We start from the raw sequence: 27,246 nt of genomic DNA, 5'->3' as shown, positions 1-27,246 counted from the left end.
AAAGAGAGAGAGAGGACTGGATGAGGAAGCGGTACAGGGAACAGGTAAAGGGGTCAATTTGTCAAACCAAGGTTATTGGCCCCCGTTTCATCGCTCAGATTTAGATTCATTCAATAGAGAGCAGAGGCGACATAATTGGACTAAGAAAATGTACATGTTCTATAAACAGGCACCTGGTTTACTTTTTTGGGGGGGGGGGGCTTATCTGTGGTGGACAAACTCAAAAGTCAAATTTTCACTTTCAAACAACAAATACAGTTATTGCAAATAGGTGCAAAGACCCCATTTTTCCAGCATTTATGAATGTATGTGTTGCCTTGTTTAAACGTAAAGACAAATTGCACATAAACGGCCAAACACTAATCGAGATCTAACACGTCACTCCTTTACAAACTGTTCTGATTTGATATCTTGGATTCATAAAAATGTTGAAATGACCATGAATACGTGGGACTTCCCTGTGATGAACATGCTCCATTCAGCTCAAGACTGTTTCTGTACTTCATTTTGAAGTGCCCTGTTGGCAATAATCTGATTTACAAAAGTCTCTCTGATGATGTCCATCTTAACTAGTAGCCTATTTACACGTGAAAAATATGTACTTTTAGGAAAAGCACTACATTAATCGGATCATATATTTTTCAGAAGATAATACAAGTATTAAAAGATGTTAAAGAAAGATTACAGTAATCTGGAGATTGTAAAATGCCATAAGGACTCCAGATTCTGGTGCCACAGACACTCCAAGTCCAATCAGATGCATTAACATTGAGGTGTATTTTGGTTAGGCGTTCATAAATAGGCTTATCCAAAGTTTATGTAGGCTAATCTTTGCTCTCTCCCTCTACTTTCTCTCCTCGTGTCTCTCACTCTCTAAGAACATGGCCAGGCTCCTCCTCTTTATGATAATGTGACAGTAGCATCTCCAGCTCTGAGACAAGCCTCCGCTCATTCGGATTCAACTATGTGATCTGTTTTTCCACACACGGACCCTGTCTCCTCTCCTCTCTTCTTCTTCTTCTTTTATCCCCTTCTCCTCCTCAGCACACTCAATGCGCAGTTCACACTCGCACAACATCTGCGTGTGTTCGGCGAAGTTACTTTCCTAAATAGTTCACTTTGAAGTTTACTTGTTCTCTAATTCTCGGACATGACCACTATGGCAACTCCTGCTGCTCCGTCTCTGCTCCCCGCCGCTCCACTGGGCCACCACCCGGCGCCGAGCTCCGTCTCTCCGGCCACCAACTCTCCGCCACCTGCGGCCACCTCTGCCGCGTCTTCCCCGGCTCCTCCGGTGGCGCACCCGGCGCTGCTCCACCAGTTCCGGGCGGACCTCTTGCTACCGAACGGGACACCGTTGACGAGCGGAGGAGCTCCGTTGTCCAGCAGCGCTAAGCCGGTGTACGCCACCGCGTCGCCCGTGGAGAGCACGCCGCAGAATAACGAGTGCAAACTGGTGGAGGTGAAAGGTGCCAAGCTGGCCTCGTTCACGGTGAAAGACATGGAGCTCATCTGCCTGCCCCAGGCTTTCGACGTGTTCCTCAAGCACCTGGTCGGCGGGCTCCACACCGTCTACACCAAGCTGAAACGGCTGGACATTTCCCCGGTGGTGTGCAACGTGGAGCAGGTCCGCGTGCTGCGGGGGCTCGGGGCCATCCAGCCCGGGGTGAACCGGTGCAAACTTATCTCCAGGCAGGACTTCGAGACGCTCTACAACGACTGTACAAACGCAAGGTGAGCCGGGTGTGGGGGGGTCAGAAAGGGGAAGGCGGGGGGGTGACAGTATGACCCGGTTGATGGAGGGTTACTTAGCTTATTTTTGAGAGGGAGGTGCAGGTGCAGCAGGTGGGGTTAGCAGGTATCAGAGATCCAGAGCCAAAGACAGTAGAATATTTGGGATTTTAATTCACCTTTTATACTTTTCATCTGATCTCAATCCGCAGATAATGGCAAAGAATCATACAAATCTGAAAAATATTACAAATTACAATAAATCAAATGACCTCATGTTAGGTTTTATTCATTAGGGTATCAACATTTTCTGAAATATTTCAGGATTTGTCGATAGTTATGATTTCACTAAATTAAAAGCTACTGAGGCCTTTTGAAAGTCTGATGAACATGTAAACTATATAAGGAAAAACAAACATTCCATAAATCATTTTTTTTTGCAATATAAATAGTTTTGTTTGTAGTAGAGGTTGTACTGGTTTTGATCATGTCTGACTGGAGGTCCAGTTCACTCCCCTCCTTTTTTTTATTTGCCACATTACTGCTGCTAGGCCTGTTACTAATTACCATTTTAATGGATGATAAACGTTGTGATGGTGATGATGGTGTTGACGATAATGAATTTTAGTAATCCTTATAAGAAAAAACACTCTTAAAAGTTTGTCATGTTATCACAGGATGTGATCTCTTTTCTCTCTGTTTCTCTGACATGTACACACACACACACACATACACTCTTTCACATACTTTGTCTCTGACACACTCACACATGCACACATTGAGTCTGACACTGTCATTCTGAGAAATTGATTCTTCACAGAAATTAATTAATTTTCATTTGGCCCCAAGCGGCAGCTTAAATCAGGACAAGCTCACTCACTCACTCACTGATCTCTTTGCTCTCTCTCTCTCTCGCTCTCTCTCTCTCTCTCTCTCCATCCTTAATAACTCGCTGTCTTATCATATCAACACTCTTTAGCCCTGAGCATCAGAACAGAGGAGATGATTAAATGAATTCTCGGTATTTATGATGCGATTATGTAAATTAGCTGTTTTGCAGAACTCCGATGGTGACCAACTACATGGGTCATCAAACCAATGTGCTGCCGAGATGTTTGGATAAAGGGGCTGAATTGGCCGGGATTTGTGGTTTCCTGGTGCTTCAGTCTGCCGTTGTGCAGACCACATGCTCTTAACAGCATGAGTTTGAATCCAGAGGAGTGTGGATTAGCCTTAGTTTGGGGAATTGATATTGTTTGATGGTTAATCCTTGCTCCTTGGAGCATGAATGATCCAATTTACACCTGCCATTAAATTCAGATAGAGGATGCATCAAGATGTGCCAAGATAAACACAGAAAAAAAAAAAAAAAACTTTTTTCTCAGTTCTTTGTTTCCTTCATCATTTTGTGGCTTTGATGACACAATTTTTTATCTTTGAGCTGTGTTTTGATTTTTAGAACCAGGTGTGAGGTGTTAAGACAAGCTTTGACTTGTTGAGCAGAAACACATTTCAAAAGGAAACAAACTCGTGTGAGAATCAGCTTCCAGCTCCATGTCTGTGGATTAACACCTGTGCTTAAGCATTTGCGGCCCTCCAACCAAGACAAACTCCAGATGCATCTTCTGGCTGCTTTGGGATTTCTTCTGTTTCTAGTGTTAATGGGAACGTTGTTATACAAGCCCCGAAAATACACAGCCTCTGCCGTCTCTAATTATCCACACAACACTCAAACAGCCTCTAGTTAATGAGATCTGAAAACATCACTCGTCTGAAATCTTCAAACAACTTCCGTCATTCTTTGTCTGAGGGCTTCAAATGTGCAACCATTAGTATCAGTCCCCTGCATTAGAAGTTTCGAAGTGATCCTTCGTGTGGTACATTCAGTCGCAGGTGAAAACAAAAATGGGACTGGTTGTTGTCGTGGAAGCAGGAAGGCCGGCTGACTGAGCCTTAAAGTTTCAAAAACATCTCCGCGAATATGATGTTACGGCTTCCTGACAGCGTCAAGGCTCAGTGAGGGTTTTGTTACTGATTAAGACAGCCATCACTTATTATTTTCCAGCTCAGTACAGTCAGACAGACTGGCGGAGAAATGAGAGCTCTGTCTGATAGTTTAGCGCGACCAACAGAAGGCTTTACATGCATTCCTGCTCTTCCTTCTTCTGCCTATTTGTTTGTTCATCTGTTCCTTTTTTTTTTTTTTTTTAAGAAGCAGCGATTACAAAAATGTCCTCTTTGTATCATTGTCTTTCCTTCTCCTCTTTGTCTCACTCTTTTACTCCTGCTGTGCGCGCACACACACACACACACACACACACACACACACACACACACACACACACACACACACACACACAACATGACCACTGACTCATCAAACCATGAAGAAGGGCCGACTTCACCCTCACTCAAAGCCTAGTTATAATTCATATACACACACTGTCATCTGCAAACACACACACACACACACACACACACACACACACACACACACACACACACACACACACACACACACACACTGACACGGTCACGCCTGTGTGTTTGCTGGCTTTGCTGCTAAATGACATTAGTTCCACAGAGAGAACATGGCGTGTAGGAGGCAACCTGATCCTCCGTCCTTTTCTTTCTCCCTCACAAAGGAACAGTTTCATTCTCTGTTAGCAACACACATCAAACAGCTCGCTCGGGTCAAAGTGTGTGTGTGCATCTACTTTACACGTATATGTATATGCTGTATAGAATCCTAAAATGCCAACCCTCCCATGTGTTACGTAAAAGTAGTGCAATGTGGCGGCGAAGGAGCTACTTTTGTTCCAAAGAAACAGTCCCTATCAAAACTGATACCAGGGTACCAAGGTCACATTTTCTGGGAAAGATGTATCGCTGAAAATATCATTTTCTAACACTGTGAGCAAAATTCCAGTTATATTGTGGTGGAAGCAGAAAATTCAAAACCTCTTCACCTCAAAACTGGCAAAGACACCACGAGAGGTAACAGGGAAAATAATTGTTTTTTTTTTGTAATTAAGGTTAGCTGAGCCTTCACAGTTCATATCTTTGCAGCTTTTAGAACAAGGGATGTTTACAAAAGCAAGTGTAGAATAAATATTACACAAACACACACGTACACAAAAAAAGTGAACTGAATCAAACGATAGGTGATAAATGAGACGAAGTGGCCTGTGGAGTACAACAAAAGCCGTCTCTTTGTGGTTCTCAGTGGCAACTTTCAGCCTTGCAAGTTGGCAGTGTGTGTGTGTGTGTGTGTGTGTGTGTGTGTGTGTGTGTGCGTACACACCCGTACGCATAGGAAGGTGGACTCTTCAAAGCTGAGCCCCACTGCCATGCCATAACTCACTGTCAAATTCAGCAGTGTTAGGATGAAGGGGAGGAGGGCTGTGTGTGTGTAGGGGTTCATGTGTGTGTCTGTGTGTGTTTAGGCAGGGTGGTTAGCTCAACTTTAACCTGCACACTCTTTTGATGTTTTATAGAGACGAGCACGATGAGATAGAGAAGGGCCTCCATGTCTTCCCCTGTGACAGGCCTTAATGGCGCACGCAGGCATGCACGCACGCACGCACGCACGCACGCACGCACGCACACACACACACACACACACACACACACACACAGTCTTGACATCTTCTTGACCCTGGAATGTGGGAGAGGAATGCAAGGCGGTATCAGTTTGGGAGATCAGATTCTTGCCATGATCAAACGTCCTGTGTGTGTGTGTGTGTGTGTGTGTGTGTGTGTGTGTGTGTGTGTGTGTGTGTGTTGTCCTGCCTGCTTCTTTCATGACATCATCACACAGGCTTTCCTAATAACAATGGTGCGTAAAGCTTTTTGCAGCCCTCCATCTGAAAGGAAGATCACAACATCAATCTTTCCCTGCCTTCTCTAACCAGCAACATAAGTCTTCCCGCGCACAGCGACGACGTTATGATTTATCAAACCGGACCGTGACGGCGAATACAAACCCATGTGATAAACACAGATTGAAAGGATGGGAGCAGGGGAGCTGTAAACCGCTGCTAATATATGCCAAACAAAATCTTGTTTGAGCAAGTTCTCTCTTTTTTCCCCTCTCTCTTTCTCCCACACACACACACACACACACACACACACACACACACACACACACACACACACACACACACACACACACACACACACACACACACACAGCTGCTACCTATCAGCACCTCCGTCCCTCCAAGCCAGTAGCTGTTCCACTGTTTTGACTGTAACACTTCCTCCTCTTTCATTACTTTTCTCTTTCCCCTCAGTGTGTGTGTGTGTGTGTGTGTGTGTGTGTGTGTGTGTGTGTGTGTGTGTGTGTTAGCAAGGAGGAGAGAGAGATCTGTCATCTTTGTTGTGTTTTGTTTCTGTTCCACCTGTGCTAAGCTCCAGCTGCCATGTTTGCCGTTTCATGTTTCAGGTAACACACACACACACACACACACACACACACACACACACACACACACACACACACACACACACACGCTTTTTTTTTTCACAAAGGTACTCTGTACATTGAGTTCTGCCCTCCAAGCTTAGCGAGTGTGTGTGTGTGTGTGTGTGTGTGTGTGTGTGTGTGTGTGTGTGTGTGTGTGTGTGTGTGTGTGTGTGTGTGTGTGGCCTGAGTGTTGGCATGAGGGAGGACGTCTGGGTGAGATTTTAATTAAAGTTTGAGACAAAGAGGTCATAAGCCATACACCCCCTCCTCTACACACACACACACACACACACACACACACACACACACACACACACACACACACACACACACACACACCTTATAAACACACACACACACACAATGAACTGTTTTCTCTCTTCCCCCTCCCCTCTCTCATTCCATCCCCTCAGCTTGATGACTTTTCCATGAAAGGCTTTTTCATTAATCCTACCTCAGGGAACCGGTGCTCTCCAACCTCACACACACACACACACACACACACACACACACACACACAGAAAACACACTTGCATGCGCAACACACACATAGACCTCCCTCCACGGGTCACTTTGATGTATCAACGCACTTGCAGACTAAACACAAAATTAGGTCCCAGTTCTTTATGCCCCCTAAAATGCAACATATACAAAGACACACACACACACACACACACACACACACACACACACACAGAGGCCATTAATTAGTGGGTGCAAATAAACAGTAGTAAGGGAAAGGGAAGCGGCCGCAGTAAAAAACGACCACAGCCTTTGGGCTGTGTATTTTATTTTCCCCCGCTGATGTTCACTTCTGCATCTGCATGTGTTGGTTTGCGTGTGTGTGTGTGTGTGTGTGTGTGTGTGTGTGTGTGTGTGTGTGTGTGTGCGCGCGCGCGCGCGTGTGGGTTCATGTGAGGTGCTTCGACATCAGTTGCTGTGGAACTGTGTTGCTTTACCTTCAAACTTGAGACCTAAAAATATGTTTCCTGCTTTTGTTAAGCCCAGTATGCTGCTCTACAGTACATGCACGGCAAAAATATATTGTGTAAAATTTGAATGCACCTCCTCATCTCCACAAAAATAACACACACTCCCACTCACACACACATTATCACAACTTTATCCCTCTTGCACATTCCTACAGTCAGTCTTTCATGTTGTGCACGTGGGTGTGTGTATGAATGTGTCTCTACCTGAGTGCATTTTTCTCACTGTCTACGTGCCGGTGTGCGTGTCTCTCACTGTCTGGGGGTGTGTGTGTGTGTGTGTGTGTGTGTGTGTGTGTGATATCTGATGTCAGCTGTCACATCCCAGTCGGTCTGGGCCCATAATAAGAGACAATAATAACAACTCATTAAAACCGAGGGCAGGAACTGTGGAGCTCATCGGCTCATCAAATTAACCTTTGAACACTTCATACACACACACACACACACGCACACGCACACACACAAGTCAGACACGACCCCACACATACACACACATACCGGTACGCACACACCAGCTACCTGTTTTTCTCCCACAGTTAGTGACTACACAATCTTTCTCTCTGTCTTTTTGTCTCCCTCCATCTCAGCCAGTGGGTGTGTCAACAGGGGATTGGTCCTTTCTGCTGGGTAATTGATGAATTATATGCAATATGCAAATGAGGCGCCATTAATCTCCTGACTGACAGCTTCGTTTATGGGGCCTTAATGACGGCTGGATTAGATTCTAATTAAAATCTGCTCAAAGACACCCCACGCTAGGAAGCTGCTGCTGCTGCTAGTCTATCTCTACCTCCTCTTTTTTTTTTTCACTCTTTCCCACCTTTCCTCAGTGTCTCGGATTCTCCCTCTATATGTTTTCCCTTCATCTTTTCCTCTCACTTTACACCTCCTCATCTTTCCCTCCATCTCCTTTTTCAACTTTTTTGTGCTCATTGTGTCTTTTTGCACTCTGTCACACCTTCTTCGTCTCGTCTTTCCCCTCTTTTTTTTTTCTCCACCCTCTTTCACTCGCTCTGTCGTTTGATATCACACACATACACACAGAAACACACACTCACCCGCAGACTCATGTTATGTCAGGCTGCTATGAAAGGAGATGAGGTACGCTGGTTGTCATTAAGCCTGATGTGGCCCGTGTCATTTCCCCTGTCAGGACATTCACAGCGTTTAGTCAGAGCCAAAGTGATGTCTGACAGCTTTTCACATACTTCCTCTAGGATTGATTGAGCATGCCCGGCTCAATCAAACCGCACACACACACATAGACACACAAAAAAAAAAAAATCCATGTGAATATTTGTGACATGGCGGGAAAAGGGAGGAAAGAATTGGCCAAGTGAGGAAAGGATTGAAAAAGAAGGAGGCGAGCAAACACATTTAATAAGCAAACAAACGAATGAGTAAGCTGAACAGTAATGAGGTGCTTTATTGATGCCATAGGGAAACTCCTTTTTTGCTTGCTCGTATCCACAGGGAGGTCAGATTTGCTGTACAGCAGCCTTCCTGGAACCGGTCAGGTTTCAGTGTTTTGCTTGTTGACACTTCAGCAGGATCAGAGATTTACAGACTGAAGGACACTTTCTCAAACCAGGCCACCCATCTCAGTCTCAGCATGACAAAGTGACTGACTCGGGGGTAAAGTATAAAAGTGCCTAATGACTAACTTTAGCCTGTGTTTTTCCGCCTGCAGTTCGAGGCCTGGACGACCGCCCAAGAGGCTGCAGAGTGTGACCGAGGGCGGGACTCACCACATGCTGTCTCACAGTGGTCTGATACACGCTGGGATCATGCCCCCTGCAGGTGACCACCCAGGCCTCGTCACACAACACAGCACATACTGTATGTTCTGTAGAAACAATATCACACAAGTGCATGAGCATTGTAAACTGTCAACTTAATTTGAGTTAAATTGACTTGTGGGCAATCATACACAAAGTCCACCATCGGCACTTTCCAAAAAAGTGTTGAAAAATAACAGAAAATATGTTTTATTTTATTTTACTCAAATCTTTCATTTGGTTTCAATTCTGTTTCTTCTCAAGATTCACATGATCGTTTGACTTCACCATTTCTAAGATCTTTATCCTATTTTCCAATTTGCCTTGTTTGATGGGCTTTAATCTTCAATTTCAACAGATTTTTTTTTTTTACCTTATTATTAATATTATTAAAATGGTCATGAGCAGGATCCCTTAACAGTCTGTCAAGCACTGTGCATATTAGAAAAACAAAATTACAGCTGCTGTTTGAAAAATTAAGATTTATTTTTCTGTGCTTGTCTCAACAGGTCAATCAAAGAATCAGCACACGTGTAATCAAACACATCAGTGAGGATGAATCAGTCAGTGACTCATCAGAGCCTTTTGTCCAACCACATGGCATCTCTGGAACATAGTTCTAATTAGGAAAACAAGGAAATAGAAAGGAACATATATAATTTGATAAAAATGCTCCATGTTTGGCAAAAGAATTGAAGTTACTACTACATATGTAGTTAGAGTGCAGTATTTCAGTGCAAATGTTAAACATGTGGAAATGTATTTATTCAAATAAGTCAAAGAATAGTTTTTTGAGCAAAGTTAAAACAAAAAGCATACAATAATGAGCCCAACAAAAATATATTTTATTACTTTTTATAAACATTTTTAACTCGAGTAAATTCAGTCGTGTTGCAGAGCACTTCAGTCATCTGGGTTCTGGAATTTTACAAAACTATTTATCTGTAATTGTGATATAATAATGTATCTTTAACAGTACCACTACCACCTCTATTACTTTATTGTAAGTGTAGCCCAGTGAAGTGACATAATAAAGTTATTTTCAACTAAAGACTTTTAATTACATCTTAAAAGAAAATTCTATTTTAAGTTTAAAAATAGACACATCCACTCATAAGCTGGGGATTTCTGTACCAAAGATTTACTAAAAGGAAAATGTAGCTTCTGTAAATTTCTAAATTCCGCTATTTCACAATTGTTTCCTAATGACACGGTTTGTAACTCTTCAGTACTGTACAAAGTAGAAATTCCCCTTTTAGTCATGGAACCCACAGCAAAGATATGTTCTCTTTTTAGCCGTGAGAAAGTGAAAGCAATGACCTGCAACCCGCTGAGTCGTCCCACTAGTTAACAGAAAAATTAGGTTGCTTATGCAGAATAGATACAGGATGGGGCGTCTTTCTCATCTTTTCCTTCAGGCCCCCATAATGACACATTTCACCCCTCGTCAATAGTATGAGGAGGCGGGGTTCTGTGAGGTGACCGGTGTGTTGATTAATAAAATTAGCATACACACTGCTGACACATGAGAAACAACTCATAACTTGCAAGCTTGGTCTTTTTTTTTGCTTGAATTTCAAGTACACAAAGTCCTCTGTTAAGTTGAGTGAGATTCTTAATCTTTAGACCTCTGAAGTTCCTTTGAAATTCATTTTATCTCTGAAGCGAGAATACATTACTGACTAACACTTCCTGTGTAAACATGACTAACCCAATAATTGTCTTAATGTATGAAAGTTTTAGGATAATGAAAGTATTTATAAATACAGTGGCAGATGATATGCGTTGTGTCTGAGTGGAAGGCTGTTATTTGTACTGCCAGAATCTGTAGATTTGTATGTTTGTACTTTCATGTTTTAACTCTCTAAAAGCAGTCTCAGTCAACTGCCTGCTAAAGGCCATAGAGCTTTACTTGTTTTCGTCACAAACAGTTTTGTGTTTGAGTCCCTATTGTTTTGTGTGTGTGTGTGTGTGTGTGTGTGTGTGTGTGTGTGTGTGTGTCTCACAGAGAAAGGGAGGAAAAAGTAATTGTTAGCACCTCACTGCTCTCAAAGTTGCCCTTGGCTTTGTGCTCTTTGCTGCAACCTGATCTTTTCATTCCCCGCCTCAAAAGAAGCCATTTTCTATTAGCCTCCGCTTCCTCTCACTGTTCAAAGGTGCTTGAGTGTGTGTGTGTGTGTGTGTGTGTGTGTGTGTGTGTGTATTTGCGAGTGTGTGTTGTGTTTGTGTGAACGTTCAAGAGCATCTTTCTCAGTGGGAAAAGAGTCTTTTTCCACCAAAGGAGAGGGCACGGCGGCAATGTCAGCGCTACTGATTAGAACTGGCCACATGAGAGGGGAGAAGGAGACAGCGAGAGGGAGGACATTTGAGCGTAAAAGGCAGGAAGAATCTTTGATGTGATCCTCCTTAGTCTCCTTTTCTCTCCCTCGTGTGCTCACACATACACACATGCAACACGGTGGCTTATGTCCCGCTGTGATGCTGACATTTGAAAAGGTAAAGTAAGTAGAGGGGATGGGAGAAGAGGAGGGGAGAGGGCAGGAGAGAGACGGAGAGAAGATCAGAAGAAAAGGAACAATTTGTTGTGGTTGTCGACGTCTCGGGCAGACAAACTATTCACTTCAGACACCCATTGTCTGTGGAAGAAAAAAAAAACAACAAAAAAAACCCACTCAGCAGCTCAGTTTGTTGCAAATGTTTAGATGTATCCAAGATCAGGAAATTAAGACTTATGGCTTGTTTGTATTTCCTCAGCGGTGTTTGCACAGTTGTGTGGTTTGTCCCAACTTTAATAATTCACCATGTTTGTCTGTATTAGTGCAAGAGATATTTAATTTTCTATTTCAAAGGTTGCTCTGTGGGTCAAACTACCTTCTGAGGTTCAAGACACAAATTAAAATGTGGCTCAGCCCTCCTGCCTCATTTTGTCACTCTCCATTACATATTATTCAAAAGTGCACAACCCCCATTAAAAAGCATCTTCACTTTTTGTGTCGGGCCTCTAATTCATACTGATAAAGAAGTTCTTTGTGGCTAAAAGGTGGAGCTGCTGCTGCCGCTGAGTGTCGTCCTGTGTGCTCTGCTGTGGGATGTGATATCCCTGTGTGGGAGAGATGAATGTCTTGGCTTGTTCCTATCACTGCTGATTCCCTGGCAGACTAAATGGCCAGTGCAGCGGTGCAGTCAGAATGAATGGCTGGCCTCTGTCTTCCCATGACAACCTCCTGCCTACCCACCGCTCTAATCCTCCACCGGGGGCCATTGATCTGCCTCTTATTGATTCCTTTTCCTTTCTTCCTCTCCCTCTTTTTCTTCCTCTATATATCTGTCTCTCTCTCAGATCTCTCTGCCCTGGCCAAAAAGATCAAGCTGGAGGCGATGGCCAGTTACCACAGCAACCAGCAACATGGCGGGCCAAACGGCGAGAACGGTGATCACAACGCCGGCCTGGGTGAGTCTCATCCGTTTTGACCATCCGCACTCTCTCACACACACACACACACACACACACACACACACACACACACACACACACACACACACACACACACACACACAGCCTACGAAATGTTTAATTACGGTCGTATAACACGTCGCACGCCTGTTGTCTGTACACATCTGTGATGCCAAGTCAATACAACTTGAGCAGCTGTGTTTACGTGCCGCCGCTGAACCAAGCTGATTAAAACCAGGATGTGACATCACCTCGGCCGCTTGTACGTTTCCTTTGAGAGATGTCAAATGAAAAACAAACTACAGCAGCAGTGAGCCACTTCGTCAGCTAAATTTCAGACTTAAACATCTGGATCAGGTGATCCAAACAATCAAACCATAAAGAGTAGAAATAAGTATTTTGTCACCACCAATTTTCTTTCTTGTTTGTGATAAATGACTGTGCATTCAGCTGAATATTCCCTCAGCTTGGATTTATTTGCACATTTGTGGTATTCAGTAAGATTCAGGAAACATTTCCTGAAAAACACAGTTGGTCATCTGCTCTGTAGTCTCAAAACACTGCCAGCAAATCATTATTACTTATTAGTCACCACATCGAAAGAGTGTAAACCCGAACGAGCCATGTTACTCATCCTCAATATGACTGAGATATTTGTCTATCATATGGAGTAGAATTAAATCAGGATTTACAGGAAGCCTTTGCCTGTCAGAGTGGAGTAAGCAGTATGTTCTCATTTACAGTGAAGTCATTTTGTCCCTGAAAAACAGAGAATCACCTCATTCTGGAGCTGAATCCCTTTGGCTCCTCATGACACGTGCAGGTAGACTTTTTCGTCACGTGTCGGTAAAAACTGCTTCCTTTGCTGCACCCGTCTCCGGCTTTGCAGTGAGGGAGAGCGGCCAGCATCAGTGGACAAGAGTAAGCACACTGGGATGATAGAGAGATGAATAAGATGAGAGGCTGAAGCCAAATCAATAGTCTTCTCTCTAATTCACTATCCTGAATGCAAACGACAAATGCTGGACAATCGATGGCGGGATGGGCAAACGCACGCACATGCACACGTGCTAACACGTACACACACACACACACACACGCACACACGCACAGACAAATCGGACACACTGCCCCCACTGTTATCGACAGGTTAAAGCGACATCAGTGTGTTTAGACAGATGACAGGGCTTATGGAGGTCTGTGTGGAATACGCTATCAACCTGGGACACGCACACTTAACATGTGGAGCACACTGCAAGGCTTTAGGACAGAAATGAAAAATTGTCCTTGTGTTTTTCAAAAAGAGACACAAGTAAATCGGCTGTGTTTAAGCCCTCTGTTGCGCTTTTCTTTGGCTTTGTGTTGTGGTGATTTTTCTTTCTACTCCCAGTATTTAGCATTGTTTACCATTGTATACACTCAGTTACGACTGCCAGCATCTGTGCGCAGTTAGGTGGCATGGTTACCACCAGCCATTATAAACCTGTAAAGCTTAATCACTGTTAATGATAGAGTCAAGTGGAAACACACACACACTCACAAACACACAAACACAGCGCAGGCATACATACACACATAAGCACGATGTGTTTTTTTTCCATACCGCCACCCACGGCCTTATGGGAAGGACAGGCCCCTACCAGAGCTTCAACCACTACAAAGGCAATCTCAGATTACACACACACGCACACATTCACAAATGCTGAGTGTGACACCTTATGGACCGCGGAAGAACAGGGAGCAGCCATTTCTGCATTTAACAAGATCTTCTGGGAAATTTACAGTAACTGTTTGTTTACAGTAATGGTTTGTTTGGATGAACATAAGAGAGGCACTTTGACTTTTGATGTTTTTTAATGAAACATAAGAGAAAGTGATAGGAGGCCAGAGAGAGGGAAGAGAAGGGGGTGAAAAAAAAAAAAAAAAAAACAGTCAAGAAGAGGGAGAGAATGAGAGTGAAAATGAAATTATAGAGCGAGGTGGGTGGGTGGGTGAGGAGGGGGGGTGACCAAAGTGGAGCGCTGGTTTCTAACCAAGGCTTAATATTTGGACTTGGCTGCTAGTTGATTGTCGGAGCATCTGGTTATTCAGCTCCATTCACACAGATCTTTTGTTTGGATTGGTTTCTGCTCTGGGCAAGTGAGAGACTAATCTGCCAAATGCACAAAGCACTGCACATATGTCCAGCGAGCCCGACTCATAAAGTCAACGCCTCACCCTTTATTTCTTAGTTTGCCTTTGCCTTTTCTTTTTCTTTTTCCCTCTCTCTTTTTTCTTTCTTTCCCTTTTCCCCTTTTATTTGTTCTGTTTCATCTCTCTTCTTTGGATAGCCTTTTTTTTTGTTTCCATGCACTCGTTCTATTATTTGTGACAATTGTGCGGAATAGAGTCCAAGATTTTTTCCTTTGTGTTTATAATTACCCAGCGTGCATTGCTGGCCCAGCACCAGGACTGCCATCAGCTTCTTTTGTTCCACTTCCTCCCTGTGTTTCTTTTGTTTTTGTTTTTCCTTTTATTAAATGATAAATATTTATGTCATTTTCTCCCCTCCCCCCAACAGGATTGTTTGTTTCATGAATAGAAGGCCTGCAACAACCCACTAGGGTGCTGTTGAGAGGAAGGATTTTCTTAAAAGATAGTGGATGATTGTCTTAAAGAGAGAAGTCTGAACAACAGATTGGCAAAGATAATAAGACTTAGTTTTGACTGCTAAAAACGTGATGGATTTACAATAAAGAACACAGAGACATCGAAAGAAAAGTTTTTCTTGATTCCAAGGAGACTGAATTTATGTTTAAACATCTTGAGGCCATCACAGCTCATCTTTTTCCATGCTGCACATCACACATGCATTTTTCAAGTTGGAGTTTTAGAGGCAGAGCAGTCATCAAGGTAACACTTACATCACAGAGTAATGACATTGGTGTCATGATTCGCTATGCCATCAGACTCTGAGAGGGTTTAATTTCACAGGACTGAGTGGAAAAAGGCCTTTAATTTGTAATGAATAAATACAGCTGAAACCAAAAATGAAAGAGGACCGGTTTCATGTTGGTTGCATATAGTGCAACTTCAATGGCCTTCAAACAATGCTGGTCTGAGCATTGCTATGAGAAGCAGAAGACTTATTCTACTGCACTTTTTCCTCCTTCTACTCTATTGCATTTTATTAATTTCTATTGTATTCTATTAATTTATAGTTTTGGATCAGTTGCCCTTCATGATGATGTCACATCCCCTGATCCCTGCCAGCCTGGCGCCGGCCTCCGTTTCCATGGCGATGGGCCAGATGAACCGACTGAGCACGCTGGCCAGCATGGCCAACGTGGCGCAGCTCCACGCCAACCCCCCCGCCAGGGCTCCCACCTCCGTCATTAAGGTGAACTCAGTGGCCCATCAGCCCAATGGACCTGACCATGTGCCTGAGCCCACCTGATGCTCAGAGTTTTAGAGACATGTACTTAGAAATATTGCTTCAAAATGAAATATTTGTAAAAACAAAAAACATTAGTCAGTCACACAACTCCAATTCACTTTAAACATCCAAAGAAATATAGTTCTTACCCCTTAAATTTCAACATGAATTCATCGTTTGAGCCTTTGCATGCAGAATTTAGAATCAAGTCACGGCTAAAAACCAGCAACTGTCCACTCGTCCAAATTCGAGAGCTGACATTTTTTAGATATTCAGACAAGAACTGCAACCCTCTTAACCAAGTTCTTCACTTGGCTTAAAAAGATTGTTTAAGTCTTTAAGTTTAATTAAATGAGGTTTAAAGGGATTACGCATTTAAAAAATTGACAATGTAGGCGTCAGTCTTATTATATGACATCATGTCCTCATCAGTTGCAGGAAGCTGTGTCCCCGGTCGTAGTTTTAACGATTGCAGACCATTGTTTTCAGATGTTGAGCTGGATCCTTAAGATGGTTTACGAGACACATTGAAACAAGGACCAAATTTTCCCATAATCACAAAAGAATACCGTAATGTTTCCAAGCGTTCCCATGTCCCTTTAGAATAGCATTTTTTGTTTTTTTCTTACTACAGGTGATTTGTGCCACAATGCAGGCTAAAACTAAATCCCCAAAAAATCTTTTGACAATTGTATAAAATGTATTATTGCAAAAAACATTTGTTTTACAACCCAGCATCACACTCTGCACTCAGAGATGCACAAAACATCTAAATCAAGAGCTGGTTAGATTGCCACAAGCTAAACCTTGCTTAAGCTCTCACTGTAATTTAAAAATAGCCATTGTGATGGTATTGTTAGTAATTCAATGTATAACCAATTGTAACTAGGAGTTAAATTGGAGTTATGATGAAGAAGAAATCAGCTGAACTAACGTTAGCCTAGCAGAGTAGCGTGCTGCCTTCAAATGGAAGTGATGAGCTTGTGGTTACAACATGGGAAGTTGTGTGTGCGCGGTGTGATTGAGTCGTGGAGACATCGCTGCTTGGCAACGACAGCATGGACGCCGAACTAAAAAGCCTATTAATGGTAAGCCTCAGAGGCGAACAATTTAGCAAGCTACGAGGCGGGTAACATTACGCAGGAGATGCAAAGGCATAATAAAAGAGAAGTAAAGAATAAGGAGAACATCAACAATTTCCTCAGTTGTATAAATACATTGTGAAGAAAAAGGCTAAAATGGTATTAATTTGACATTTGTAGAAAAACGAACTGACATGGGCTCCACCATTTCTGAAAAAAGTCAGCAAACAAATCACAACTCCTGAACTCTTGAGCCTTCAGAAAATTTAGAGGTTGTGGAAAAACTCCTCCTGGAGAACACGGTAAACACCTCCGACTTCGCCGGCAGCAGCAGTAAATGCTGTCTCAGCCTGTAACTTTAAAGTGGAAGTCGCCCAAATTGGTTTGCTCCCTTTAATTCGCATATTATGTATTAAATTGAAGAAAAAGTAGTTGAAATTGTTGCGGAACAGCAAAAAAGATTCTTTAGGGACAATAAATTATTATTGTTTTCTTATACCATCTAATTGTAATGAGCAAGAACGTTGAAATAATACCTCTTAATTGTGGATATTACATTTTCTTCTTGTATTCCACATTTGGTCTGATTTCACTGAGTAGAAAAATCAACATAAAGGCATTCAATTTAAGCACAAAAGGCATTACGAGCTCTGTGACTGCCAACCTGACTTTATATAGTTAATACTAGCATTATAAAGTTCGATTTATGTTTTGTGTTTTTCTTAATTTGGAACTTTTGTATATTATGAGCCCTAACTTTTGGTACATTTTGTGACTATACAGCATTTTGTTGTTCGTCAGGAGCGAATGTGTGACAGCCCCTCCCCGACTCCCTCACTGGAGGAAGCTCAGATGTCGTCCAATCACAGCAGCAGCGGGTCGAGTTCGCCGTCTCACACAGAACGTACTGCAGAAACCACACGTACGTACTTACCTGTGCGATCTGGCGGCGCAACTCTCGCAAAAATGAAGGATGCTTCAGCTGGTAGCGATACCTGTGAGAAATATGAGTTCGATCTTTGTGACTGTTTCGATCTTTCTTTCCAGACGCACTCCATGACAGCCTGTCGTCGAGTCACAGTGTGTTGGGACATTCACCTGGTTTGGTGCAGGGGCCCAGAGAGACAGATGTGACTTCGGTGGAATACAACAAGGAAAACAAGAGGAGCCACAGTGACAGAGGTAAAACACACTAGTGTATTTATTACGCTTTAGTTTTCTGAGTTCTCGTCCAGCAGAAGAAAAGAAAAGAAAAAAAATCTCAAATATGAATCTTTCATCTTGTATGTAGATGTCTGGTTTTAAAGTGTCTTGCATCACTCAAGTTTATTGAATTACAGTGTCGACCTCACTTCAAAGGTCATCTTCTTGCTGTTTTCTGAGAATTTCTTATTACAGTCATTAATCATTTAATAATTATTAATGAGAAATGATTATTTCTCAGACAAATCAATGGCCTTTGAACAAAGTCTGTCAATACAGGACAACAAGCAGTTTCCATCCAACCCATCCATCTATGTCATCATTTATACTCGGTGGATTTAAACACCTGTGGCAACCGTTTTCTCTGAAACCCTTTATTTTAAAAGAGAAAGGCTTTCTAACGGTTAAAGAAAGACATATCAGTAACGGGTTGATAAGGATTCACCGTCTTACCCTTTTCTTTCCACATCCTCTCCTCCTCGCTGTCAGTGGCCCCCCGACTTCCCGCGGAGAGCAAAGACAAATAATTCTGCAAAACAGGACTCCATTAGACCAGAAAGCGGTGTTACATTAGCGAGCCATTTGCCGGGCCGCGGCCTAACGAGCCAGGCGGCCTCCCGCGCTCTCAGCTGGACCTCATCTGCATAACGACTGCCTCCCTGTCGTTAGGGCCCGCGTTGCCACGGCGCTGCAACGTCAGTTGTTTGGTTCTCTCTGTCAGGGAGGTTTGCATTAGCTTAATGAGGACTGCTCAAGGACAAACAGTCAGCAGAAATCTACAGCGAGAGAGAGAGAGAGAGCGAGAGAGAGGGAGAGATTGTTTGTATGTGAGTTTGTATGTGTGTGCACGCACCTTTGTAAATGTATTCTAATACTGAATCGCATTATTCAGTAATCGAATCTAAAAATCACAAAGGCTTCCAAGGTAAGGTTTCAGATGCTGTCAGGTATCTGTGAACGTATTGACAAAGCAGTGATGGCACCAACAACGTGAATGCCATGCATCACACATCACATTTATGCAATTGGTTTTCAATTGATTTTCCTGCATGCAAATGAAACACATGTACATTTGCGGGATTGCAAGCTTTTGTATTTGACCGAGAACATCACAGGATAGGTTTATCGTGGATTGAACAGAGTTTCAAAGAGCACTTCAGCCCTGTCATTCTGTCAATCCTTTCTATAATAGTATGTGAGTGTGTATGCGAGTCAGTTTTGGCTGTGTGGGCTGTTTCAGTGGTCTTTGAACAACGTATCCATGCAGCAAAGATCAGAGGCCATCCCTGACACCTCACTCCCATTAACCAAACATCAGCAGAATTTTATTCTCTCTCTGTCTCCCCCCCTCCTCCCTCCTCCCTCCCCCCCTTCCCCGTTCTCTTCCGCTGACTGGCAGTCTTCACGTGCTGAAGTTCATTAGCCCTGGGGACGGTTGGGAGAGGAATAAGAGAGGGGAAAAAAAAGAGAGATGAAGTTAGGAGAAAAGAGAAAAACAGACAGTGACCTTGGTTAGGGAGATGGGTAAATGATCAAACAAGCTGGCAGCTGCGTGTGTCTGTCTCTGTGTGTGTGTGTGTGTGTGTGTGTGTGTGTGTGTGTGTGTGTGTGTGTTTATGCCAAACGTGTGTGTGAGTGTGAGGTAAAGTAGGCGTAAAACAGTAACTCAATAAAGGATCAGTCACATCCAAGGAGCCTGGGGAGCCCACGCTGCTGACTGCGCACTTCAGCGGCTACGAATGTGTGTGTGTGTGTGTGTGTGTGTGTGTGTGTGTGTGTGTGTGTGTGTGTGTGTGTGTGTGTCTGTATGTGAGCCACAGGAGTGTAGTTGGATGCCCTCCGCTGAGCTCGCCAGCACCTGCTAATTACCTTTCTCTACAGAGCAATGCTTTTAGCAAGAAAGAGGGAGAAAGGGGAGGAGGAGACGGAGGAGGAGGGGTGGTGGGGTGGGGGTGGGGGGTATTGCGTCTCATCTGTGAAACACCTTGAATGTGACAGTTGCCAAGATGTGAGGCCGAGGCAGAGTGGGGAAGGTGGGTGGATTTGGAGCAGAAGATGCTGTGGTCAGCTAAGTGGAGAAAACACCATCATTTGTCACAGACAGAGAAAAGTGCCAGATATCACATCGCACGTTCGCACTCGTCTCTGCTTCAATAACCGCCGGACTCCCAAGACGTCTTGGTCCTCAGTGGCTCGGATGACAGTAAACACATAAAGTGAGCAACTGCCTGATGCAGAGCAAAAAAAAAAAAAAGAAAAAGAAAATGCTGAAAATTCTTCATCTCCCTCACTGTCACGATCAGGGAACACGCAGTTCTCAGGTTTACAAACAGATGGTCATCCATAATGCAGGTTCTTAGCTGCTTTTATGGGAGATGTCAAGCTGGGATGCATTATCAATAGGCAGACTGCCATCTAATAAAGGGTAACCACATTTTTAAAACCCCAAACCTGGACTTTTGTGTACGTGTGCGTGCACTTGCACACAGTAATTAGTGTAAACACCTATTTGCTGTTGGGCTTGATATGATTACAAGAAATGAAGTAAATGTTTTAGGAAGCTAGAAATTTGCATTGCACTTTGATTACATGTTGTTGCAGGTCTGATGATCCCTTTGCAGGTTTTAAACAAACATAACACCTGACGGCTTGGAAACCACACGTTATACCAATCAGGGGATTTTGTAGAGTTGTTAAGGAGATAGTGGAGACTGTTAACAAAGGATTGACAAGTTAATAAGTGAGTGAGTTTACCTAATTTATATAGCACATTTCAAAAATGTGCCATACAGAAGGGAAACAAAAAAGCGAAGAATAAAAGACAAACAAGACAATGTATAAAAACAAAGGCAGTGCACAGCCCACAAAATCATAATTTGGAAGATCAGCAAACAAATACAGTATGATGCTTTTCATAAGTGTTCACTGACTTTTTTATGCCTCCATGCGGGCGCATGCTGTGGCCATAGGCAGTATATATATAGTATACATAGTATACAACTGGACGTATGGACCCATTCTTCCAATTCTTGTAAATACAATATCTCTGGAAAACCTTGAGAGGATTTCTTCAAATTTTGCACAACATTTATTTTGAGTCAGGGATGAACTGATTAGAATTGGGTGTTAAAAGGTTAAAGGTCACTGTGACCTCACAAAATATGGATGTGGCCATAATGAAGAATTCAGGCAGCAATTATGACCAAATTTATACAAATGTCTAATTGGATAAAATGATGAAGTGATGACAATTATTTCCAACAGGTCAACTTCACTGTGGGATCATAATATTTTGCAAACCCACTTTTCGGTGGAAACTGTGCTTATTATATAGATCTTCTGTGCTCTTGGGTTGAGGATGTGTGTGAAGCTTCCAGAGTTTGGAACTTCTTTGCAGCAAAATCCATTGTTAAAGCATCGTGTGCTGTCAATCAGCTTTATTGTTCAAGCATGTAAACACATATAAGGATTGATATAGTTTGGACAGACAGGGATATAAACTGCATTTTGACTGACTGGTGGAGGCAAACAACCGCAAGCCGGTAATTCTAGTTTATCTCTTAAACTTTGCAGGAGGCAAACTATGCTTTTCTATTGTTCTATTATTATCTTGTTGCTTCTGTATGCTGCTGTAGCGAAAAAATTTCCCCTCGGGGATTAATAAAGTAACTACCTAACATAAATTAACTACCTAACCTAACTTAACTACCTCCTGCAAAGTTGTGTAGCAACAAAAGAGCTTTCAACAGTATCTCAGCAAGGGTAAATAATCAGCTGTTTCATGTCTCTTTACTGAGATCATGTGATGACAACCTCTATCTGCTGAGGATATGGTTGATCGCTTCAGAAAAAGCTGTTAAATGTTAGAAATATTTTTGTCAGACTGCTTTCCCCAAGGTCAAGAATTGATTTGTATTGTCAGTCTGATTTAGATCAAAGTGAATATAGTTATGTATATAAATGTGTGTGTAAATTAAAGGTTTCACACCCTGACAAATGTTGATCAAATTAAACTTATTTGGGCAAATTGTGAACCACAGTACCTACATATTCTCTGAATTATGTTCTTATGTTCTTCCTGTCTTTTTTCCAAAGTCAGTCTTGACGTTTCATACTCAAATTCAGTCTTAGTTTTATTGGTATTGATGTCTTTACTTCACATAATGAAGTGAAGTCAGCCGTTGTGTATCACTTCTTAAGAGTGTCTGCAGAGGCGAAGTAGACCAAGTGAACCATGAGCTCACTGTGTGAAACTGATGCAGTCAGGAGTGTTTCAGCCTTACTGATGAGACATCAAACTGTCTCTCTGCCCTCCAGATAACAGCTCCTTGGCCACTCAGACAACCAGGGAGGGCTGTGATAGACAAGTCTACCAGAAACCCCCGTCAGGCAGGGAGAGCTGCGAGAGGGTATCTTACCCTGCAGGACAGAAGCTCCCAGCAGGTCTTCACCACACTCCCTTCATCTTCCCGGAAGGCTTGTCCTCCATAGAGACACTGCTCACGAACATCCAGGTGAGGCTCTGCCGGGGCTTTATTATCATTATACTCTAAGATGAATAGGAAGGGAGATGAGCCACTCTTTGGGATTTCCTGAAATGGTAAATAGCAGACGAGGCAGACATTTAGGATATGCGGTAATTGGGATGGGCGTGTGCTGACCTGCTTCTCACATTTTACATGTCTTTGTTAGCACAGTCACAATGAAAACCCGCGCAGGTCAGATTTTCATAGGAGAAAAAAAAAAACATGTTCTTAACGTCATCTGACCCTGATACTTAAAAGACCGACGTTGAATTTAATGACACTCAAAATCAGATTTATATATATCTGGGTGAATTGACACCCCAGTAAATTTTTACACTAACATATGGCCTGAAGAGGAGCCACAATCTTTGTAATCTTTTTCTATGTAACTGATATGTTTTGCATGTTGTTTCTTAAAATAACTACAGATCATAAATTATTTTAATCTTTCAATATTAAAACCATGATGCCTTTAAAGTGTTATATAATAGAGAAATATTTCCTTCAGCTTCAGGTGATTTGGTAACGTAAGTGGTCTCTTTGGGGAGAGACGGACACATCTTCTTGACTTTGTTAAGTGTGTAACCTGTTGGTGTTCGCCTGTGTGTCTCCAAGCAGGGTCTGCTGAGGGTTGCCATCGAGAATGCTCGGGCGCAAGAGAAGCAGGACCAGCTGGAGAGGACGGAGCTAAAGATGGAGCTGGTCCGAGAGAGGGAGCTCAGAGAGACTTTGGAGAGACAGCTTAGCATGGAGCAGAAAAACAGAGGTAGACCTCATCACGTGCAGTACCTTAGAGAGAAAAACGCTCTGGTAGACATCGAATCAACTGTCAGTGTTAACTTCCCAGGAAATTATCCGAGCTGGCAAGTGTTGATTGAAGTGCTACATTTCCCCTCTTGAATTTATTAACACTTGGCATGATGTGGATTTTACCCGCTAAACACTGACATTTCTGCTGCGCAGCTAAACAAGGCTGGTCTAATCCACTTCTAAATTGACAGGGCGTCCATTAACTTGAAAATCAGATAAGGAAGTGAGGACACCTACTGCATATTACCCCTCGAAGCATCTGCAGAGGTGAATTAGACTGAGGTTGGCACTATGCTACAAACTAAATCAAGTTTGGCAAGTTCACAAAAGCCGTCATAGACAGCGTAGTCGGAGCAAAATCCAATCAAGGACATTTTGTTTGATGAGGTCACACCGGGTGGAACAATGTGCAACAGCCAGTCACATGATGCTGCATACCTGTTTGAATTTTTTTTTATTTCACGCCTTACTGCAAATGGTTAGCCAGGAGCATTTTGGCCTCACTTACTGTTTCTCTGAAAAAGCACAACAATACAGCAAGCACTCCAAGAACAGCTTCAAAGTCCCTCGACTCTCCTGACATAAATATCCAGGAAGGTCAGGAAGCAGAGAGAGCACACAAGAAATATAATAAGCTAATTCCAACAACAAAAATACAAGTCAAGTTTAAAAGTATTACGAGGACCCTGAATTTAATTGCAAAGCAGATTTACCTCTAAATCTTCTTCTCTATTCAGTTCTGATCCAGAAACGCCTGAAGAAGGAAAAGAGGAGTAAAAGGCGACTACAGGAGGCCCTGGAAGAAGAGGTCAAACTCCGTGATCAGGCAGAGCACAGCCTGCTGCACACCGCCAACACACACACAGGTACGCACACCAAAGACTTCCTTTTTTTTTTTTTTTTTAAGATATTATATTTCTGTTTTGACTCCAACTTGATCTTAAATTTACTGTAACAAGTGTCATTCTCATTTTCATAATAAATGTCGCCAGGCTTTCACTGCAACTTAGCCATGACTGTTCATTAGCCTGTAATGAAGTGTCTTTATTAATTAATGACCAAACTGCAGGCCATCAATCATCGGCAGCCCTGCCTCACTCAGAATCTGTGACCCAGGACGCGGATGGGAGCAACCACGATGACAACAGGCTAGACACCAAGGCAACAGTACAAGGTACAAGTGTCCACATAACAAACACAGCTTCCTCAGTGTGCAGCTCTGAAAACAGCCTCTGGTGTTAATATGTAGAAATGTTGTAGTTGTGAAATTGTGAGACAGAAAAGACAGAAGTAGAAAAGCTGTCACTGATGAAATGCTGTCACCAAATAGATAATGAAAAGAATTTCAGAGAAATGAGAATTACAGAGAAGTAAGAGAATTACAGAGTTGACTTTTTTATTTTTTTTTTGTGCCATGTTAAAAATCATATATTATAATAACTTAAAAACATTAAAGTCTTAACATTTGTATAGGCACTTCAAGTTTGTGGGAATGATTTACTTATTATTAAGGGGGATGAATTGATTGTCATGCCTTAAAAAAAAAAAAAAATCCATTTCAGTGTAAGAATTGTGGTTTACCTGCTGATGTGGATTTATTTAGCTCCTATCGACTGAGCTAAGACAACAGATTTTATTATTTCTCCTGCTCGCTGCTTTTGATGCTTAACTGACCAGTCTACTGGAAGGGTTTTCAAAGATTTCACAGGGAGACCGCTCCTGAGAAATTGAGCAAAATCAAATGAAGCATGAGACAGTTCACCGGGGCTACCGTTTTAATGGAGACAGGCGTTTAATATATTTATTTTAGCCAACATTGTTGTCTTCACAGGGATAGATTAATGAGAAAAGTCCCAAATGTAACATCTTAAACAGACAGAAAAAAAAAGAAATGGCCGTGATCTGTAGCCCGGCCTCATCAAAAGAGTGCGTGGTTCCAGCCCACCTCTGCTCCGCGCTGTGCCAACACCGCCATACCAGACAGAGTGCTTGTTCAAAAGCAATTTTTAATTGAATGTCAGTGAAGCAAGAAGAGAACTGGCCACTAATTAATGGCTGTCTTAATTGTCCTCATGACGAGTTTGTTTGGACATCATTTGCATAATTAACACCCAGTAATAAATCATTTAAAGGGGAATTGTCTGTCAGACAGCAGGGCAGGATGTGCTTCCTTTGTGCCAGGAAGTTTTATCGCCAAAAACGGGGATCAGGGGCCGAAATAAGCTTTCAACTGAGCCTCACTTAATAATGTTCTTTTGTTAATGATCTTCAGTCATGGCTGTATAGGACCTCCTTCAATATTTATATGAATGAATTCATTACAGAAAACATTCTTCCTTCCACTGTTCAAGTCACGGTGGTCAAGGCTGAAGAATCAAATTTGATCACAACTTAAATGTTTAGAATTTGAATTGATGTTTATGAATTTAAATTTCTTTCAGAAGGCAGAGTGTTCCTGCAAACCACTGGGATGTACTGAAGACGAGGTGGATAGATGGATGGATGAATGGATGGATGGATGGATGGATGGATGGATGGATGGATGGATGGATGGAAGAACAGCGTGATGAGGAGTCTTCATTTATGAGAAATACAATCGACAGGCATGCTCAGTCGTGCAGTGGCATCTGAGATAACACATCTCCACCTCCTCAAGAGGACTCCCCCCTACATTTCAAGGGTGACATTTGAACTTTTCCACTGTTCTCTCGTTTAATTTATTGCATTTATCACCAAATCTCAGCCGTAGTGGGACGAGTACTTTTATTCCGATGTTGTGTTTGACTGTGTTTTCTTTCAATCAAGGTTTTTTAGATCCTAGGTGAAGATGACCATAGTTGTTTTTTTGTCAGTGCTGTTTATCTGGACACAAGTGAGGAATATAACTTGTAACAGAGTTGTGTACATATATATAGTCATCATTTTTGTTATTATTATTATTATTATCAAAAAAAAACACATAATGGCATGTTGTACAGTCAGTAAATGACTTGTATTGTGTATGTTATGCAGTAGTGCAGTTTGACAATACAAACAATACAAATCCTTTTTATTAAATCGTGTCATTGCTTCTTTCTTTATTTTATGTTTTTTTTTTTTATATCGATTTCTGAAGTGTGGATTTTTATTACAGCTGATTTGGGTCTTTCTGTGATAGTTAACCATATAGATTTGTTTTTGGCTTGTGGAGGAAGGGAAGGTCCGTGTTTGCATCGTTAATACGTGCCGTGTGTGAGGCTGTGGGGACTGATGTGGCATTGATTCTTGCTCCCTCTCCAAAAAACATACACGTAAGTATTGACAGACAGACAGGATGATGGTGCGGAGGGTCACATGTAAGCTGTTGGTTCGTAAAACATGTTGACGATGCAGTATCTCTCTGTGGATGCACTCATTTTATTCCTGTATTCCTCAGGATCGTGACGCTTAAGGGAATTGAAGTTGAACTTGGGTCAATAGATAGTTAGGAACACAAAAACTTTTGTAAATTTGTAGAAAGATAAGTCAGGAGATTGACAAAATAAATTATGTAACAATTTTACTGTGTGAAAATTTGTGGCTATTTTATGATCTCTGCCTGTCAAATACAGTATTAGCATTGCAGGAGATGGAACCATACATAATTAAACTAATGAAGAAGATTTTCGGACTCATTTTGGATTAAAGCCCTCCGAATGTCTGAAAATATAAATCAATTGTAGCTCAATGTGCATTTTAGAATTACAAAAAGTCTTTATACATGCATATAGAAGAGATATTTAAAAAAAAACTCATAAATTGAGGTCAA

General features: G+C 42.3%; 1 protein-coding gene across 6 annotated transcripts; it reads left to right on the top strand.

The window, feature by feature from the left end:
- Positions 1 to 36: 36 nt before the first annotated feature.
- dachc (dachshund c) lies at positions 37 to 26,516 on the top strand. Of its 6 annotated transcripts, none has more exons than XM_069144508.1 (11): positions 37 to 1,734; positions 8,882 to 8,991; positions 12,310 to 12,420; positions 15,624 to 15,802; positions 17,722 to 17,842; positions 17,968 to 18,102; positions 22,441 to 22,637; positions 23,265 to 23,415; positions 24,197 to 24,325; positions 24,529 to 24,633; positions 25,904 to 26,516. In XM_069144508.1, exons 1-11 carry the CDS (start codon positions 1,151 to 1,153, stop codon positions 25,936 to 25,938), a joined length of 1,857 nt encoding a protein of 618 aa, XP_069000609.1. In that variant the 5' UTR covers positions 37 to 1,150; the 3' UTR covers positions 25,939 to 26,516. The 6 variants fall into 6 exon arrangements, with proteins under 6 accessions (XP_069000609.1, XP_069000607.1, XP_069000606.1 ...); XM_069144506.1 differs by having other exon boundaries at positions 17,704 to 17,842; XM_069144505.1 differs by having other exon boundaries at positions 38 to 1,734; positions 17,704 to 17,842; positions 23,268 to 23,415; positions 25,901 to 26,516.
- The last annotated feature ends 730 nt before the right edge of the window (positions 26,517 to 27,246 follow it).

Source organism: Embiotoca jacksoni, unplaced genomic scaffold, assembly GCF_022577435.1.
Source record: "Embiotoca jacksoni isolate LCO1_2020_lvr unplaced genomic scaffold, fEmbJac1.0.p SCAF_12, whole genome shotgun sequence".
NCBI classification, from domain to species: Eukaryota; Metazoa; Chordata; class Actinopteri; family Embiotocidae; genus Embiotoca; species Embiotoca jacksoni.
This window is presented reverse-complemented; position numbering and strand designations above follow the sequence as displayed.